The 21,153-nt window shown below is 38.0% G+C and overlaps 1 protein-coding gene across 2 annotated transcripts in view; it reads left to right on the forward strand.

Annotated features, from left to right (window-relative positions):
* Positions 1–18,461, forward strand: part of LOC149313071 (bifunctional 3'-phosphoadenosine 5'-phosphosulfate synthase 1) — a 68,849-nt gene extending 50,388 nt beyond the window's left edge. For both annotated transcript variants that reach the window (XM_089526006.1, XM_089526008.1), the window contains exons 11-12: positions 7,909–8,138; positions 17,729–18,461. In XM_089526006.1, the coding sequence (XP_089382132.1) occupies positions 7,909–8,138; positions 17,729–17,867 (369 nt within the window). In that variant the 3' untranslated portion in view covers positions 17,868–18,461. The remainder of the gene's footprint in view (positions 1–7,908; positions 8,139–17,728) is intronic.
* The last annotated feature ends 2,692 nt before the right edge of the window (positions 18,462–21,153 follow it).

Consider the following 21,153-nt stretch of genomic DNA (forward strand, 5'->3'; position numbering starts at 1 on the left):
GGCTAAGCCTGTAGTAATTACTATTTGAGATGTAATTACTATTCTATGCTAGCCATGCTCTCATGTCTTCTTGTTAGTACAGCTCCTTGGGATTGGGTCCACTGAGCCTCAGGAGTGGGGCCTAGCGAGCATGTGATGGTAATTCATGAAGAGACAATGAGTGAATAATGCTTAGGAGACAGGTGGAAGTCATACATCCCTCCAGAGGTTGACAGATTGCAACGTTCAGCATTCTTCACCATCAACTAGCTCTGCTGAGAGGGATGCATGATTCCCACCCCTTGCTCAGTCTCTGTTTTACATCCCAAATATCATGTTCTATTATTGAAGACCATTACTAATGCATGTATTTAATATTGCAACAGTTTAGGCTTTAGGGTGGAATGTAGGCTGATCAGATCCTGTTGATTTGAATAGAAACAAACCATGTACTAGACAGTATCTTTTGTCTACTTGCTATATTTCTTATCATCTCTGAAAACCACGTACAAGTCGCCCCTCTGTTTTGCAGACTTCAAATTCGCATCCCTTATAGGGGGACCAAATGGGGTACGCACCACCATTCAAGCCAATGGAAATACTTTTCCATTTTTGCGAGGGGGTCTGGAACAGATCCCCGCAAAAACAGAGGGACTACTGTATATTTATGTCAAAATTTCCTATGAGCATTTCTTGCCATGGGTTCAAAAGATGACATGGAGGCCCATATATTCACAAATATGATTTCCATTATGGTCTTGAGATTTGTATTCAGAGAACATGGAAGCAAGGAGTTCAACAAAACCTGTATCTGCAGGCTTCAGTCACAAATACAAATGCAGTAAGAAACATTCTTTAATATAGTCTGCTTTTTCCAATGACCTCAGAAAACTACTTGCCAATAGTGTGTTTTAGACAACTAATAAAAGACAACTCTCCCTTTAATCATTTTCTGTAGGTCATTGAGAAGGCATTGGTAACAGATTTGTTTCTGTAGTGTAAATGACTTGCAGAACAACAGACAGCTGCTAACTCAATATGGTTATCAACTGTCTGAACATGGTTTTCCAGTCAGTGAAGATTTATGGACATGTTTTGTAGGTCTGAATCTAAACATATTTTTGGAAACTCTTTTAAAAATAATTTTTATGGGGTGTTGTCAAATAACCTAGGAAATTGTGTTTGCATCCTATAGAGTGTTACCTATATGGCAGTGAAGAACAGATGCCTTCAGGAGTGGGAATAGGAGACTGGGGAAGAAATAAATCCTGTTTGGTAAAATCACAGGTGAAGATTAGTGTGTGAGTCCTTATACATAATTCTACATTTATCTTCAAGTGATTGGAAATAATATTTCTCACAAGTATTCTTAATTTTTAATAACCTCAAGATGAATTGCTTTCTTGCTTGTTTTGCATTACAGCAGCCTGGAACATATAATTATCCAAATAAATCCTAAATATCCAGAGTAGAGTGGTACAGCTGTGCATCCTGATATAAAGGGTTATGCCAGTGTAGTGCAAACTCTTAGATGATTAGGATAACAAGGAGAAAACCAGGTTTTTGCAACACACCTTTTTTCCATCAACATGTAATCCTGGATTGACGTCACTTCTCTATGTGATCAAGGTGAAAATGTTACCACTTGTTCTCCTTGGCAGCAGTTCAGTTAGTGCCTGGCTGTAACATTTGCATGCTGGTGGGCAGAGGAGGTTTTTAAAATATATAACTTCTTTTATAGTATTTTACATACTTTATAACTGCTCTGTTCTCAAATGTTAACATTGAGTCACTGGTGTGTTGTTTTTAAAAAGTGGTTTAATCTGATGCAAAATTGGTATTAATTTGAATGCCTTATGTTCAGGGACACTTCTTTTGATGGGCATTTAATTTATTCCTGGCTTCTGTTGTTTATATGGAATCCTGCAGTTGCTGCCTGTATTTTCAAAACTAGGCTGAAATATAGGGCAGCTGTCCATGTACAATATAAGCATATGGTGCAATATAAACATATGCAATAAGGCTGTCAGTTACCTCTTTCTCTCTTTCCTGGTTTGCCACTTTTTAGCACAAATATAATGGTGCTTCCTTATGGAACACGTCAGTCTAATTTCTTAAGGATTCCCTACCACCATTCCCCACCTATCATTCAAGTTTTCCTTATTCTTTGTGTATCACTTAGAGGATGCTGGAGGCACTGCTAAAGAAGAGATGGTAAAGTCCATTTTGGCCAAGCTAGTTATATGTCCTAAACCTGGACTTTCTAGTATATAAAGATCTAATTCCACAGCAGCTTCTTTTGTAGCCATTTTATAGAATAATTTCTTTCATAAAGGATGAATTAAACATGTAAATATCCCACTGATTGCCTTGACATTCTGTTGCTCAGCATTTGATGACTTGCAGCTAAACTGTTGTGTTTGAAGAAGTATGAAAGCTGCATCTGAAATTCCAGTTGTTGATGATCTGTTTAATCTATGGACATCGTCATATGATGTTTCCTGTATTGAGCTGACTGCATGACTTTACTTTAAGACTGTTACTTATTCTGCTATCTTCACATAGGCATATTCATTTTCCACATGCAGAGAGGTTTTTTTTTTTTTTTAAATGAAAATCACAGTAGAATTACACAGCCCTCAAGTCATTGCCTTGGTAAAATGGCATTATCCTTTTGAGTGGATATTTGGAATGCACCATGAATACTGCAGCAGGCTACATATTTCTAGAAATATATTAGACTTGAACAGGGCAACATTTACAAAGATTTTAAAACAAATACAAGATAAGAACAGATTCCAGATAATGAATAATACAAGGGCAGTACATACTGTATAACAGGAGCCTCAGGATAAACAATAGTTTCCTGTGTTTAAATAAATGTGGTTTTAGTCGAAAGGTAATAGCTATCTTCCTGGCAAACCAGGAAAGAGAGAAAGATACAGTCACTTTCTGGTTCTTCTCTCCATCTCTGGATATGTGCCCAATTTAATAAACACAAGTCCTTAAGTTTCTTTCTGCCAAGCCTTTCCTGTGTCTCGTAGGTATGTGGATGCATACAGTTCTTTCTAGAACAGGTAATTCTGTTAAAAGGAGTAACTCGTCTTCAGTAGTAAAGTCTTTTGCTCTTATTCTACTGTTCCTCCTCTCTTTCCCTTTCTTAGATGGCCTTCAATGCCTTTTCTTGATATCATGAAGTATTTCTTCAATTTTCTCTCAGCCACATCTTTCTAATCTAGTTCTTGACCATCTCTATTCATCAATTGCCAAGTTGTTTTTCCATTGCCCTAATAACCTTCTCCTTATACAGATACACAAGACCCAACATGGTGTAATGGTTTGAGTGTTGTATTAAGACTTTGGGAGACCAGAGTTTGAATATTTGTTGAGTCGTGGAAACCCACTACAGGGACCTTGGGCAAGTCGCACTCTCTCAGCCTAAGAGGAAAGTAGTACATAGCAAACTTTCTATGTATAAATCTTGCCAAGAAAACCCTATTATAGGATTACAGCAATAAGTTGGAGTTAACTTGAAGGTGCATAATACTTATAGCTAGGAAGTTATGGTTCCTTGTCTTCTTGACAGTTCCAGTTTATCATAGAAGATGATTATTTGTAAATTGCTATCTATTTTCTCCTACTCTTGGTAAATTAAAGGCACATAATAGCTGACTGCCACAAACTTGCTGCCTAGACATTTCAGATTGTTTTGCAGGAGGTGTAAGCAAAATGCCATTCCTGAGTATTTTTTAATCCATTGCCACTTCCAGATACCTCAGATCAATTTTTTCATATTAAGAACAAAGGTGAAAACGAGGGCTCTAGGAATGGTATTTTATGTTTAAAATAGGTTGTAGTTTTCTCTGCACTATTTTAAAAAAATAGCTTGGCATTGTGTATGGCAGTTATAGATTTGTAACCACTCTGTATCCTGTAAGAGCATACAACCTTGCTGTAAGACTATGTAAATGCCACTTTCCACCCACTTGAACAACCAGCATCTGCATTAGGTCAAGGTGATCAATTTTAGCTGCTGATTGGGATGCAAGAAGAATGATATTTCCAGCCCCCTCTCAGTCAGCAGACAAAGTGTGACAATCAGAAGAATGAACCTCTCTGTAATTTCTTATGGCAGCCTTGCTCACTGGTTCAAGGGGGCTGCAAACCATAATCTTTTATGCTGATCTGTGATGGAATAGATCTCCTTCACTTGATACAGCTGCTGGCTGTTATTGTGCTCATAGGATCAGTCTGGGAGATGTTACTTTGCTATGCACATGTAACTATGTAGCTGGTGTAGAATACTGGTAATAACCCCCCCCCCCAACCAAAAGTGTTTTTTCAAAACCAGAAGTTCTTTGGAATTTAAAGCCTCTGCTGATCCCCCCCCCCATCCCTAGCACTTTTGGCATTCTGTACTGCCTTTTGAGTTTTTGGAGCAGAAAAGTAGGCCCAAACCCCATTGCAGTTGCCTACCGGGTCCTACAGTAAGGTTTTAGATGGAGTGCTTGGGACTGATAGACATTCTGATTTAGCACACTGTCACTCCAAGGTCTTTGTTAATGCAGGTGCTGTAGAGCAAAAAATTAGGGGTAACTAATGTGTGAACCACAAACTTCAGATGGGTTGCTGCAGGATAGTTGCACAAAATTATGCACAGCTCTGTGGATATTGTTTTCAGTTTCGATTGAGCAATCAATGAGAAGTATAGGAAACTACCATCTGGGGGTACATTGTTGGCCAGATGAGATCATAGCCATTCGGGGGGGGGGGGGGGTTAAAGAGAGAATTTAATTATGAGTATTCAGCAAATTATGGAAGATGTGACCCAGGAGCTGGGGACATGAGGTGTAGTAGATGTAGTTGGATATCCCAGCAAACCAGTCAGAGTAGCCAACTATTTTCGTCAAATAGGAAGCCCTGCTGTCCTTCTGGCGGCAGGTAAAGATGTTTCTGTGCTGCCATGCTTTCGCATGACAGGGATGCTGGTTTGTTTTGTTTTAAAGAGTTTTATACTTTAATTTTTTAATAATTTAGTGTTTTTAATTGTTTTATTGTTTCATTGTTTTTAAATTTGTACTTTGCATGTTTTATAATGTTTAACTTGGGCTGTTTTAGATTTGTTAGCCGCCTTAAGTCCCTGTAGTACTGGGAGGAAGGTGGGATGATGATGATGATAAAAATAACAACAACAACTGGGGGGCTGCATCTTCCCATTCCCAGTGTACAAGTCAGGAAACTAGACCAAAATTTTTCCTCTCCAGCGAGAGCAAAATGGTGTAGTCCAACTGATTACTGGCACCTTTAAGCCAGATACTGCCTAGTGACTAAACCATACAATGAAATTATCCACATAGAGCATTTAGTAAAAATTCATTGTCTTTCCCAGATATTGGCGGGTTACACACCGCCATGAAAGTACGGAGTCAGTCCGTACTAGGGTTAGGAAGTTGCGGGGCGGCGTCATGGGGGCTGCCATGACGACGTCACGACCGTGCCGCCTCTATACGGGGCAGCGCGGACATGACGTCGGTCCGCGCCAGGGCGCTTAGTGCGCCCTTTCCGCAGACCAGGAAGGAGCTCCGTTCTGGAGCTCCTTCCTGGTTTGCGGCGCCGCTTTGCGTCGCTGGGCGCAGCCTTCAGACGGCTGCGCCCAACAAAGCAAGGGAGAAAAGGGCCAAGCGGCCCCTTTCTCCTCCTCCCCGCCACCGCGGGGTGTCCCAAGGACATCCCTTTTCAGGCTGCGGGGAAGCGGCGTTTTGTCGCTTCCCTGCAGCCTGAAAAGCGGCGGATCGGGGCCTCAGTGGCTGCCATTCTAGCAGCTGAGGCCCCGATACACCGGGGAAAGGGGTGGGTACAGCCCACCCCAAATGGGCGGTCTGTAACCCACCATTGTATATTGACTTTTAGATTTTGCTGTGCTTTGTCATTTGGGGGAGAGGATTCTAATTCTCTGGACTCCTGAGTAAGGCTGAAGTGTTTGTAGGCAAGGGAGGGGGAGGATTGAACCATATGTGTTACAAACCTTTTGTAATGTTTTGCATTTCTTATAGCTGTTCTTATTTGGAATGAACATCCTGGCATCCATCTTAAAATAAATAATTCTGGTTTGAAACATTTTTTTAATTAGTAAAACAAATCACTATGTTAGAAAGACATGAATTTGAAATCTTTTGGCTCAAATGAATAAAGCAGCTTCTCTTGGACAGAGGTTCTGGAAAAAATTAGAAAGATCTCAGTTTACTCCCTCTTTTTCCTCTGTGGTAGTGGGAAAGCCTTAGACACTTGGAGGTGGATTAAAGATTTTGTATTTTGCTGTCTTGTTCATTGCATGATTAGGACTTCAAGATTTAACTAATTCATACAACCTCTTTTTGCTTTACTGAGCAGGTGCTCCATCTAACTGGTTTGAAGTTTTAAAAAATAAACAATCATATTAAATTTCAAATAGCAATACCATTTTGGAAGAGACATTTTTTCACTTACCTCAAAAAAGAAAGAAAGAAAGAAAGAAAGAAAGAAAGAAAGAAAGACTGTCTCTTCTTGGCTAATGCATGCTCTGACACATGTATACCATCTAAAGTGATAGGGAATGCAGTTTTTCTTTTGAACTGTTATTCTTATGTAAATTTTTGAAAAATACATGTACTGAAATATACGAGAAAACAGCTGAGATTCCTTTAATTGGGTCCCATCCCATATTGTGAGTTTTAAAAGCAGTTTACCAGTCACTTATCTTTTGCTCCATCTCTCCATTCCACCAAAATAAAAAATCCACAAAAGAACAATACCTTCATTGGCCAATCAAAATGCACAAAATACATAATGCAAGCTTTTGACGCTCCATAACATACTTTTGATGGGTGAAGAAGCTAGTGGAGTTTGGAAAGCTTGCATGATGTATTTTGTGCATTTTGATTGGACAATAAAGTTATCCCTCTTTTGTGGATTTTATATTTTGTTGTGTTTTGCTCAATGGCCAACACAGCTACCCTTGAATGTTTTTCCATTCAACCAATGTTTCTTTGCCTACTCCTTCAACTAACTCAAATGAATGCATTCCAGATTAGAATCAGAAGATAAAAATAAAAAATGTGGATAGACGAACATACACATGCACGTTAACATAAGTAAGCCCACACACACCTTAAGCAGTGTATCATGCTACATGAATCCCCACTAAGCAAATAGATGTCAACTAAGTGCCTGATTGAATTGAAACATAACTTTTTAAAGAAACTACAGAGTTGATACTAGCTGAGCAGCAAGATTTACATATGTTATCTTTGTCAGTTAATAGTTAATCAAGGGACAATGAGTTTTCCATTTATCCTGATAAAAATTACAGTTTGGTAATACATATTTTTAAATCCTCTGAACATCATGGACAGTAAGGCCACAGGAGATAATACGGTTCAAAGGGTAGTTAGCGCAAGTTTAGGAGTGATGGTCCATTTGGACTGCTGGCAAGAAGTACCAACATTAGTTGACATCATACTATTTTGGACAGGTGCATTGTGTGCCACTGTGCAATATTACCTTTCTACAACTCTGTGTATGTTTCATAGATTTACTGTACATACATGCATACGTATGTAATAAGTGGATCATCACAGTATCTCTGTGATTAACTATAGTTCTAAAAATGTAATTCTACCTCATACTTTGGTTTGCTGCCCTTTGACATATGGTCATCTGCAAATGCATCCTTTTTATTCCATTTTAAATATATAAAACCAGTTGTCTTGTAAATATTTTATAAAGGAAAAGGAAGTAAGAAACAAACATGTGGCTGTTACTGTGTGTGGATCTATGACCCTGATCAAGGATAATTCCCCCCTTCATTTTGTTGAGCAACAAGAGGCTTCTAACCTCTCTCTTCTTCTTTCCTTTTGTCTGCTAACTTTTGCTTCTCACACTTCATTCCAGGTTCAGTGGCACTGCAGGTCAAGGATGGTTGCAGGAGCAAACTTCTACATTGTGGGCCGGGATCCTGCCGGCATGCCTCACCCCGAGACTGGAAAAGATCTCTATGATCCAACCCATGGTGCCAAAGTGCTGACTATGGCGCCAGGCCTGATAACACTAGAAATTGTACCCTTCAGAGTGGCGGCTTATAACAAGAAAAAGAAGTGCATGGATTACTATGATTCGGAACAGTAAGTTGTTTTTTGGTTTTAAAGATTGATGAATGTTCCACATAATAAATTGGGTATGGTGCTTGGCGTATTTGGTTTTGCATGCTAGCACATCTCAGCACGTATTACTTTGCTTCCAAGTCATTTCTCATTTCTTGGGGCCCAGGTCCAGTTAACTTTTTTTTTTTCTGATCTGAGAACACTTCTCCCCATCTCAAAATTTAGTAGTTTTTACCTTTTTGTATATTATGACATCCACCTTCTCTCCCACCCCCCTTTTCTTTTCTTCAAAAAAGCAGCTTGAATCTCCTTTGCGCTGAAGTTATTTTCCACCCTGGGTGGCCTTGGAATGGAAGCAAAGTGTGTTTCTGCATCTGTAATATAAAATATTGCTTGCTGGGATACTGTAAACCATGTTGCAATTTTTGTTTTAAACCTCTTCATTTGGAATTTTCGTTTCAGTCTACATTGGATACTGTTATACAATCTGACAAATTTCTAGATGTCCATTTAAACTGAGCTTGATTAATGTTTTATGTTTATAATTACATAAATGTCTCCACCTTTGATATGTATTTGTTATCTGTTGTTCTAGTGTAGTAATATTTAATTCTACATTATATATCAATGTTTTGCTGTTTTTATATTGGGTGTCTTGATTTTGAAGACAGTATAGTCCTTATAACATTTCTTCACTTGACACCTTACCCCATTTTAACACAGGACAAGACAGTGGCATAGTGGGAAAAGAATGAGTTATTTACATGTGTGTACTCATGCTGCTGCTTTTTTATCTTTGCCATGGAGAAAATAGATTGTCTAGTGGTTATAATGACTGTGTCCCAGCATATTTACAGCAGTTACACTGAAATGAACTGGGATCCAGTTTAGATACATTTGCAAAACTTGGAAATTATTTTTAAAAAACCTAGCTATTTAGGAAGACACAGAGAAGGGCAAAATTAAACTGAAACTTTAACTAGTTAGGTTGGTAAATCAAAATTCAAGGTAGAATCTACTAAACTGGAAGTAATTATTTCTCATTAAAGTAATGAAACAGTAATGATGGGAGGGAGGGTAGAAGGGTGGGGGTTTTTGGGGACTGTTTCATTATTATTTTCTGTAACTTTTGTATTTGAAATTTTCCTTGCTGTTACCCGCCTCGATCCTCAAATGAGAGAGGCGGGATACAAATAAATATTGTACTATCTATCTATCTATCTATCTATCTATCTATCTATCTATTTATTTTGAAAGGCTATAGTGGCTTTTGCTTTGTCTTGCAGAGTATTTTTGTTAATACAAGATAGATGTAGAACTCAGATGCAGATTCTCACCAGTCTGCATTCATATTACAGCTCAATGTCATGCTTGTTTACTTTCATGTGTAAAAAACAAAACAACACACACATGCACACAACTTGATTAGTACAGAAAATAAAGCAAACAAAAATGAAAAATGGAATCCATTTGCTAGTCTCAGGTTGATTATATCTACTAGGTTTTACGTAAATTGTTGTTGTTCTTGTTTGCCTTCTTTATGGAGACTCAAAGGCAACCCTATCTGTTTTCTTGGCAAGATTGTTCAGAGGAGGTTTGCCATTGCCTTCTCTTGATGCTGAGAGCATGTGACTTGCCCAGTGGTTTTCATGGCCGAGCTGGGAGTCGAATCCTGATCTCCAGAGTCATAGTACAACACACAAACCACTACACCACGCTGGTTCTGACTGGTAAATCATTGCATCAAAAAATGTATCCTGTTTGGAACTAGCTATTGAATTTAGGTGGCAAATGACTTCTACAGCTTGCCCTGCCCATACACGGGATCCATTCTGCCCCCCCCCCCGTGTATATTCTCAAGCGTCATAGAAAATAATGGGATGCGTGCTTGCGGCAGTGCATGCTTGCAGTGGTGCGGGTACGCGTCCCATTATTTTGTCGGGGCTTGCCTTCCGTGTAAGCTCAAAGCCACGGAAGAGAAGCCCACCTAAGGGAAGGGTTGACTGTAGTTTGCTTAGATGGCTCATTGGCTATGTGACACGTTTTGCTTTATATTAAAATATTGTGTGGACACAGCAGTGGTACCAACTAGTATGCTAGTAAAAACGCAGGAAAGGCTGTGGGATGGCATCTTGATATAAACACACAATCTGTCCAGACTGGCATTAGGAATCCTGTGCTTGTATTTCCTTCCAGCTTGTCCAAAGAGCACTTTATTTTGCTATATTCTCAAAGATGTTATTCTTCACCACCACTAGTTAATATTTGTTCTGAAGGAAATTAGACACTGCATTACAGACCCATTTTTAATGTTTGTAACACTTGAAAGTCTGTTTTAGGTTCTGCTCTAATGGTTACATGACTTTGATTTTTGTAGGAAAAATAATAGCAGAAATGTGCTTGGAAATAAAGTTGTAGAACAGTACACACTATCCCTTGCACTGGCTTGAATGGGATTGAGTCTTTCTTGAAAGAAATGCAAATTGTTTGATTTTAATTAATCAAAACTTTTTACATTCATAATCTCAAACAAAACAGGATTGCTTAGGATAAACTTAACAGTGGATTGGGACGTTGTGGTTAGCAAGGCAGAATTTTGTGTTAAAGAAACGCAGGCAGTAATTAAGTGCATATGAAAATTGTGAAATGAAGAGAGATCATGCTGGGAAGTTTATGAATAATCACTGATTTTTATCATGTCATATTTTACAAGTACTCCCACGGGTGAAGATTAAAGTACCGCTCAATACACATAGATTTTGAAATGGGCTGACTGGCTCACTTAATCGTACATTTGATTTTGAAAAAGAACACCAGTATTTGGGTTCTGGGTGGAGGGAATTAAAAGAAGAAAATCAGTTTTTGTACCACTACCTTGAGTCTGAAAGTCAAAACAAAATGGTGAAGCATGCATACAGTATTTAAGGGACACAGAGAAACAGTTCTAAAAATATAAGAAGAGAAATTTTCTTTCACTCCAGAAAAGGCCAATGAAACAGCTGGAAGCTGTGTAACAGTTTGCCCTATGAAGGAAGACTACTTACCTGTTAAGACAGAGAATCGTAAAAATGAATTAAGCTGTCTTGAGAAATTATTGAGTTATTTAGTGCCTTGCATTAAGGTTATAGTCAGAATTCTGTATTTGTCAAAATACTGTGGGAGTACAGAATTGGCGATTGGGCATAAAATTTAAATTATGGTTGAAAGACAGCATTTGAAGGTGTCTTTTCCATCTATAATGCATAGCGGTGGGAAAACACTGTTGAGTAAAATCTTCCAAATGGTTCTCAGTTAATTAGGCTGTAGAAGTGTGTTTATTTGTGAAAGGAGTACCTTCAGAGCTGTGCTTTAAATCCCCCTTCAAACAAAGTGCCTTTCACCTGCCCTTTCACACACCACTTGGCATGGAGGATGTAAGATTTTAATTAGGCTTCTTCTCTTTTCCTTTTAATCAAGTCAGAACAGAACAAATTTATAGGCTTTTATTGTACTATCTTCTTGCCAGGTAGCAGGTAATACACAGATTTTCTACATAAATATGGGATTTTTTTTTTAAATGAACATTTTATTGCTAGTAGAGGCAAGAAATACTAACCCTGCCTAGGCATTCTACCACTCCTATGGGTAGAATTGTGTGAGGAGGGAACAGAGACAAATTGCCTGGTCATATTCTTTTCGCTTGGTCATTGGAAAGTGAATGGCTAAATGTGTTTGGGTTTATCATACAATTTAGAATGGTGCATGGTGTTGGGTGATGGATCTCGTCCCAACTTCAGTACCTATGTGATTTTTTTTTCCTGCTCTGCACCTTGTAAGTTTCAAAATATATGTAATCTCTGCCTTCCCCCCCCCCCAAAAAAAAAATTCTGAGGTATTACTTATTTATTTTTCTATTGTGTGCCTCCTCTCTCCCAAAGTGGAACTCAAGGTGGCTCCCAGACACAATAATTAAAAAAAAACCCTTCATAATAAATTTTTTTATTCAAACCAGCTCATTTCTGGTTTTTTGTTAAATGTGGTATTTTGTCAAATGTTCTAGACAAAACAATCTACGACGACTGAACTTTCAAAAAGTACACTGGGACTGCTACAGAAGTACTAAAAATATTAATTGTAATGAAAATCTGCCACAAAAAACAGAAAGCTTTGGCCATTCATCATAATGGTTATGATGAAAGACCATCTGCTTCACTTGGCCATTTAAAAAAAATTGCATGCATCTGACCATGTGGGGCGTGTAATGCTACAGAGCATGACTTGGCAAGTCAACCATATTGTTTGGGTAGTATACAGAGGAATATGGGATTTTCTGCCCAGTTGGAAGACTATTGTAAAAGTTAGCCATGGGGTGCCATTAAAAATGGAAATGTATCTTGTAAAAGAAACTCAAGAAGTCTTTTTGGTAAAGTTAATAAATCTGAGTCTTGACAGAACATGTTCCCTCATCCCCATAGAGGTTTTATGTAGCAGTAGTAATTACATTTTCTGTCTTGAATGCCTTAGGAATATTGACGGCCACAGATAGAAGAATTGGCCAACACATGTTTGCTTCCTGTTTGATCTCTGCATCTTAATGGGAAAGGCTCTCATCTCAGCCCGAGAGCACATGTTCTCTATACAGAAAATATATTTTCACTTCCATTTCAGTTTCACATCCATTTAAAAGGGCCAGGTAGCAGGTGATGGGAAAGATCTCAGTTTGGCAAAGTTCCTTTTTTGAGCTGTAGTTGTCAGAACACATCTTCCGCTGCTGCCTGTGAGAGACTTAGAGATGTGCTTCAAAAAAAATATCTAAGCCCTGGTCTCAGACTTTGCCAGACTACTGTGCATTGGGGTAGATAACAGATGTCAATTGGGCTTAACCTGTCCTAAGATGTTGTGTTGAACTTCTGTTTGACATGTTGCTTTTCACTAATTTAGTTGGAGTGGGGCATTCCTTCTGTAACCTGCATTTTTGATGCTTCATTGTGCTTCTGGTACTCTACCAAGTTAGATCAGTCATCTGCCATGATGATCTGCAGTGCCTCAAACTGGTGTTGGGAAAAGTTACCTGACCAGTCATATTGGCTGGAGGCTCTGAAAACTGTAATGCAAAAAGGTAACTTCCCCAACTTCTCTCTGATGGAGGGCAACTGGCAAGTTAGAATGGCCACTATTAAGGTCAGGGATGATGGAATTCAAAGTTTAAAGCCACCTTGAGGTGTAATAGTCCCCCTCCTCTGTGCTAGATAAACCATTGTTAGAACCAGTTAGACTCAGTATAAAGCAGTTTCTGATGTTCTTCTGGCAAATGTTGATGGCTTAGCTATAACTTTTATAACATCTCACATAGTATGTCTTGATCAAGGTGCTTCACATATTCAATTTCATGTCCTTGAGTGATAAGCACATATGCAAGTCATCTGAAAGAAATTACCAACTGGAGTTGATCCAGTACATGTTATTAAGTGTTTGGGTTCTTGGGTTCCACAGATACCTTCACATTTCAGGATGAAAAGCTAGTTTATCATCCAGCTGTATATGGGGCAGACTTACAAATACAAATATTTTGGTTTAGATTGGATAGTGATCTAATCCCCAAAGCATTAAGCATATTATACCACTTGTCTCTGCAAGGATATGCATTGTTGAAATGTCCCAAGTATCAAAGAACTCAATACAAACCATTCAGATTCTTACTTTAAAAGTGTAGTATTTTACATATAAAAATGTAAAATTTTCAGTTAGTTGAAAACAAGAGCTGCTTTGGATTTTCATTTTTGTGTGAATATCACAGAAAATCAGTGTCTATCTACCACAGTGGACTCTAGCAGACTACCACAGTCTGACTTTTTTCTTTATGCTGAAGCTAAATATTCTAAAAATTGTCTGCACTTGTGATGTAAGTTTGGAAACATGTTTGTCTTCAGGTACTCTAACAGTACAGATTAGCCATAGTTATTGTTGATGTTTAGAAATATTTGATAGAAAAGTATCCTCTACTGCTTTATTTGTTCCTAGTTTGTGTGGGCAATATCCTTAATTTACATTGCTGAATCTTCTTTCAGATACTTTCTCCCCATTGCACACTGTAGCCTATTATCCAGATGAAAATATATTTTAAATATCAGACTAAGTGAAACAGTATAAAACAAGCTGTTCCTTATTAACAGTATATAGATATCTTTTTGGCTGTTCACTCTTTTTTTATTCTGGCCTTTTATTATTAAAATAATACTTTATATTTTAGGGTTTGCATTAATACACAATGGGTAGCCTTTTTCTTCTTTTCCCAAATCAAGCTTTTTACAATTCTGACTCACAGAACTAATGCATGTCCACAGTAACTGAACATACTTTTTCAGTCTGGCTGACTTTCTTCAGACTGTTATTCCCTATTTTACACACACACACATAGAGAGCGACAGAAACAGAGATTAGAACATGCAAGACAAGAACACTTGAGTGCTTGGAACTATATGAAATCATACAGTGGCAGATTGGAAGCCTGTGGAATGTTATAGAGAAAATTGGTGGGATGCTGGTAGTCATGGGTCTAAACTCTCTAGAACAGAAATGAGTAAAATAAAAACATGGGGTTACTGGTAGCTATTTTTGGTACTGCATGCAGTTCTCGGATGGTCCCTCTGGACCTGCCTCTGTTGCTTACTTCTACTCTAGAAAGCACAGAGAGTTCACTCTGCAGCCCAAAGAGTAGCAGTGCCAATAAAATATACTGCATATACCCGACTATAAGTCAACATCATGTATAAGTCGAGGGCAAGTTTTGGGGAAAAAATTATGGATTTTGATATGTCCTGAGGATAAGTCGAGGGTAAAACCTAGGGGCATGTAGCACAGGATCTAAAGGATGAAGCTATGGAAAACAATGCCAAAGAACTCTTAAAAATCCCAGCAGGTATAACTGCGCCCATTCTAAAAGATGGATGGATTAGAGAATAGAGAGGGTGCTTTCAGGACAGATTATGCTCTTGTCTTTCATCGAGATGGCTCTTTTTTAAAGATAAAAGTTAAAGTACAGCACTTACCTTGACCCATGGATAAATCAACCCAGATTTTTGGGATCAATTTTTTGACTAAATTTCTAGACTTATACATGAGTATATACAGTAAAGTGGAGGTGCACCGATTCCCCCACAAAGTGAAATGGATAAGAAATGCCAGAACTGAAAAGTAAGCTTAGCATGTGGCATATACAGTTGATTCCTTTAACAAAAGTCTGAGAAACCAGGGAGGTAGCCAGAAGTGTTTAAATAATGGCCATGCTTTAACAGAAGGGAAGTTCTAAAGCATCTAATGAAGAATGGGGAAAAAAATCAGCAATGGATTAGAGTTATGGTCTCAAAAGATGAAAACAAGACTGAAATGAGATCCACATTATTTATTGTAATGTGTTTATTTAGACCGTGTTTAGTCCACTTTCCACTGCTGATTTTGAAAACACCATACAAAACTTTAAATGCTATAAAGACATGGTACATAAAAAACAAACAAAAAGCCAGAATTACACGTTGAAAATTAACTACAGATTAAAAGCAGCACAGGGGGAAAATGTTGCCCAACATGGGGTGAAACAGGAGGTGAAGAGACAATAGACAGGAAGTCATGTGAGCTTCCAGGGTGGGTGGTGGTGGAAGAGGACAGCATTCCAGAGCTTTGGACCCACAACAAAGAAGAGCCTGTATTGCAGGGATATGTGTTATTCCAGGATACCAGATTCCATGTGGAGTGGAATGTTTTGTGGAACTTCATTGTGTGGTCTTCTGCAGGGTTCACACAGGACAAATCACCCACTGAGATTAATAGGACCAGGATCATTAAGGTCTGAGGTAGGTAAAATATAAGCCCTACAGATATTGTGGGATTGCAATTTCCATCATCCCTGTTCAGCATGATCAGTTGTGATGGGTGATGGGATTTGCAGTGCAGCAACATCTGGGGGTCTGCATTTTGGCTACCCCTAATTTAGCTCTTTAAAGGTGAAACTAACCTTGAATTGTGCCCAGAAATGAATTGAGAGTCCAAATAGGTGAAATGGTTCAAAAGAGGTGAAACGTGAACATGGTAACTCAAGTCTGATATCAGTGAAACAGCTAACAGCTAAAAATTTCTAGCCACTGTTGATGGCAACACTATGTGCTGTTCGATCAGAGAATTAAAACAACCCAGTCTAAAATTGTGTACAAGATAACTTCACTGGACATTTCCATTTTTTCATATCCAGAAAATTGAATAAAAAGTTATCCTGCTAATTTGTTTTGTATACCATAGGAAGACTGCAGTTCTTTATTTGCTAAGTGTAGTTTAAGATGAAGCCAAACAAATATTGTGCATACATTTGGCTTCCATTTTTCACATTCCCAGAACTATAACCAACTGAGATCAGCATTTGGCTTGCATTTCAAACCAAGATAGAATGAGGAAGAGAGAGGTGCTGTAAACTGAATAAATAAAGTAGAAACATTGCATTTATTGTTGCATTAACTATGGTTCCTTCAATGTACTCAAGGATTCTTGTCTGTTTGCCTCCCTGCTCTTTGGGGGCGGGGGCGGGCATGTATTTTAAATTTTGCTTTAATAAAATTCAGTTCATGTATGTATCTCATAGGCATCTGGATTTCTGATTTTTATGTTTGTCTGACAGCTTGAAAATGGTCTTGTTTTTGATCAAATGGAAATGTTTGACCTTATAGGAAAACAAAATGTATTTATTGTTTTGTTTAAACGAAGAACTGTCTTGGTGAACATGACCAAGGCTCTACCTAAGCCTGCATCTGCACTACAAAAATAATTCAGTTTGACATCATGGTGAAATTCTTGGATTTGTGGTTTGTTGTGGCACAAGAACTCTCACAAAACTAAAATATCTCACAAAACTAAAATATCCCAGAATTCCATAGCACTGATCTATAACAGTTGAAGTGGTGTCAAACTGGATTATTTCTGCAGTGTGGATGAAGTTTATATCTTCCATAGTGGCTGGCTGGATGCTCCTCGAGAATCTCCCAAGACCGAGATAATGTCCATTCTTTATTTATCCCAAACACCAGTACTTCCAAGCAGCCACTAACATTGACAGCTGTTACTATATCCTTGCAGCAGTGAAGTCAATAAAGTCTACAGGAACATATGGTTAAACTGATGTCAACACTGAATTTTGTTCTCTGAGCACTGGTCTTTATGTTAGCAAAAACAGTACCATCAGCACTTGAGAGGGAAGGTTTCACTATGAGAATGCAGAGATCTGGAGAAGTGGACACTCCACCTATCCTCACCATTTAAACATGGATTCTGCAAGCTCACTAGTGAAGGAATGCAAACTATGGGGATAAAAACTGGCAGCAAGGGTAAAGTATTTTGCAGAAGGGCATGTCTGCATAGCTGGAACCTTGTTCTGAAACACACCAGTCTGCAACAGTTTGTTGCAGTTCCTGACTGTGCATATGATTTGTCTGTAAATGTATGCTTACATGTGCTGTATGGAGACAATTTACAGTCTATATTCTTTGGCAGAAACTCTTCTGGTCCAGAGTGTTATATTTTAAGATACAAATGAAGTTTTCATTAAAGCTGTTGAATCGTTATCCTGACATGCCTGTTTTTTTTTTCAGCCATGAAGATTTTGAATTCATTTCAGGAACTCGCATGCGCAAATTGGCGCGAGAAGGACAAAATCCTCCTGAAGGTTTCATGGCTCCTAAGGCATGGACTGTGCTGACAGAGTATTACAAATCCTTGGAAAAAGCTTAGGCTGCTTATTAATCGCAGATCAACCTTTGACGCTTGATTTATTAGCAAGAAGAGGGACCACACAGTCACCGTTTGGCACTGCTTTCTTGTAGTGTCTGTCGGGAAGTTTTTCCTTTAAAAAAAATCCAGACCTTTTTCTCCTTAACTTAGCATCATTTTTCTGCTTCTCTTACTTATGGGATCTGTTACATATTGGCACCTAACAAATGGCTGCTTTTAATGTCTTCTCTTTTATTATGGTTAATATTCTTGTGGAAAAGTTTTTTTTTTTTTAAATCTTATCCTTTTTTAATATTATTTTTTATGCCTCTGTGCCCTTCAGTTCTCAGTGCTGCTGCATCTTTTTCTTTTCTTCCTTTTATATTATTTAATGTAGCTTGTGTTTTTGTTCTGTTTTTTGTTTTTCATAGTTTGAAGGATAGATATTGCAATCTGATTATATGGGCTAAAATAGGTGCTAAATTAAATCAAAATCAAATAACTTTTTAGAATAATCCACTTCTACTTTTCTGTCAATGGTCTTTGAAGTTCTTGTATGGAATCTCTAAAATATGCTTCAGCGTACTACAAATTAAACTTACTTTATTGAATGTGTCTTTTGTTTGTATAGTCCTTTGTAATATTATAAAGAGCTCTGTAAAATACAACATAACTGTGCTCTTTCTTTTCTTTTACCAATTCTCAAGAATTATAACTTTTTTTTCACATGGTTGTTGTCCCTTTTTAAACATTTGATTTTTGTTATTGAAAAATCCTCTTGTTCTCCAACCCCACTTCTTGACATAGGTCTTAAATGCACTGCAGAAATAACCCAGTTTGTCACTGTTTTAGCTGATCTGGCTCAGTGCTAGGGAATCCTGGGAATTGTAGTTTATTTGTGGCTCTGACAGAGAGGGCTAAATGTCTCACAAAACTACAGTTCTCAGAATTCCCTAGGACTGAGCCAGGGTAGTTAAAGCAATCTCAGACTGGATTATTTCTTCAATGTGTTTTGGACCATGATGTTGAAATTTCTTAATTGTTGAAAAGTAGATAGTATCTCACCTTCCAGTTTATATCTTGCCTTTACTTGTAAGAGTTCAAATTAGTTAACAAGGCTGTCATTTCTCTTGTTTGTTTATCACTTAGTTTACAATCCTGTTCTTACTTACCTTAGAGTAAGGCCTTTTTATTTCACTGGTGCCTACCTCTGAGTAGACATGCATAAAATTACATAATTACGTTTTTGGCAGAGAAAAGGCTATGACAAATCCATGTCATCTGCTTCAATATTAAAAAATGATTGAAACAACTTGAGTTAATGCAGTAGACCCTTATGGCATTCTTCAGCATACCCTTAACATTAGATAAAGTGTAGACAAGGAAATACTGACCTTTTGCTAAGTACACTTAGGCACTATCAGTGCTGTGTTTCATTGTGTAGTAATTGGGCATTTTAATTATGCACTACATCTAGGGCTGAAAAGTAGGGAAGCTTCACAATATGCCCTTGCCAAAGGATCAAGACTCAATTCCTGGCATCAATAATATAAAAAATATTATTGAATGATGGACAGACAATGAGTTTGATGGATAAGTGGCCTAATGTATTAAAAAGACAGTTCCTTCTGTTCTTCTTAAGTTCGGATAATTTAACTGAATTTAATAGAAAGCATTTGTGCTTGTAGATGCATAAAAATAAATTGAATCAATAAACACAAATACTAATGAAAGGGCAAACAGGTTACATTGCTTTTCTCCATTAATTTGTTCTTTTCGTTATTAATATTAATACATTGGTTCCTTTTGTATACACAGGGGATCTTTCTTGAACCTCTCCCTTTGCATATGGGAAAACATGTGGGACCTTAAGTCCCATTGTTTGCTATGGGTGCACACACCATTTTAATGTCCAGGGCTTGCCGTCTGCATGAGCTTTGGTCCATGGATGGCAAGCCTGCATATGGAGCAGGCACGCTATATAGCTGACTCCCTCAGGCAGAAACCCTGTGAATATTGAACTGCTACTCCAAGTGTTCCCCATCATTGGCTATACTGAATAAGGCTGATAGCAATTTCAGTCCAACACCATGTGGACTAATAATGACAGTACATTATTTATCTAATTAGGATAGATGATGAAGACATTGAAATAGTTGAGGATTTTCTATACCTGGGCTAAGTCATTAATCAGAGTGGAGACAGCAGCCAAGAAATCAGAACACCTGGACTTGGAAGGGCAGCCCTGAAGAAAGTAGACAAGTTCCTGAAGTGTAAAAATGTGTCACTGAACACTAAAGATAGGATGGTCTATGCCATAATATTCACCATCTCTATGTATAATTGTGAAAGCTGGACAGTGAAAAAAAGCTGAAAGGAAGAAAATTAACTCATTTGAAATAAAATGCCGAGGAAGACTTCTGCAAATACTGTGGACTGCTATAAAGACAAATGGGTAGGTCCTAGAGCAAATCAGGCCTGAAGTCTCCTTAGAAGCAAAGATGACTGAAATTAGGTTGCTATACTTTGGCTATATCACAAGAAGAAAAAACTCACTAGAGAAGATGATAATGCTTGGTAAAATGGAGGGCAGTAGCAAAAGAGGAAAACTGCATACCAGATGGATAGCTTTAGGGAAGCCACAGCCCTGAGTCTGCAAGACCTGATCATAGGGCAATTGAGGATGGGGTGACTTGGGAGTCTCAGTCATAGGGTTTCCATAGGTCAAAGTTGATTTGAAGGCAGTTAACAACAAACAAAAAATTTGGTCTACTTTGAAGCACAATATTTTTTAAACCTTTTGCAGAGATATCCAGTGTATTGCAAGCTTTCCAAAGGCTGTTTTCTCCACTGGAATCACTCGATATCTTTTCAAGTAAAAGATTTGGGTCACTAACTTCAAGCTTAGATACAAAATTCACAGAAGTTATATATTTTACTGGTGCATGGCTCTTTCCAATATGCAGAAATCTCCCCTTAATCTTATGCAGAAGGACCATATGTCTCTTCTAATCCTACCATAACCTTCGAACTTTTATTTGTCCCTATCAGAAATCATTCTGACACATGGAGCACAGTTGTTTCAGGAGAGAAAGAGTAATAAAAGAACTTCTGCTAGTTTTGAAGAACCCTAAAAAAGCAATGGCTGCTCCATTGCTCTCCTTATTTCTTTCAAAACTGAAGTTAATGAGGTGGATGGAGTTTACTAAATCTTGGGGTGAGGAGTTGAATAAATGCTATAAAACCATTACAGTTCATTGTTGAGATATCTATTCCAGATGATACTTTCTTTTCTAACCTATTTTAA

The sequence above is a fragment of the Sceloporus occidentalis genome, unplaced genomic scaffold (genome assembly GCF_023333645.1).
Source record: "Sceloporus occidentalis isolate IW3139 unplaced genomic scaffold, rSceOcc1.0.p SCAF_5, whole genome shotgun sequence".
Classification (NCBI taxonomy): domain Eukaryota; kingdom Metazoa; phylum Chordata; class Lepidosauria; order Squamata; family Phrynosomatidae; genus Sceloporus; species Sceloporus occidentalis.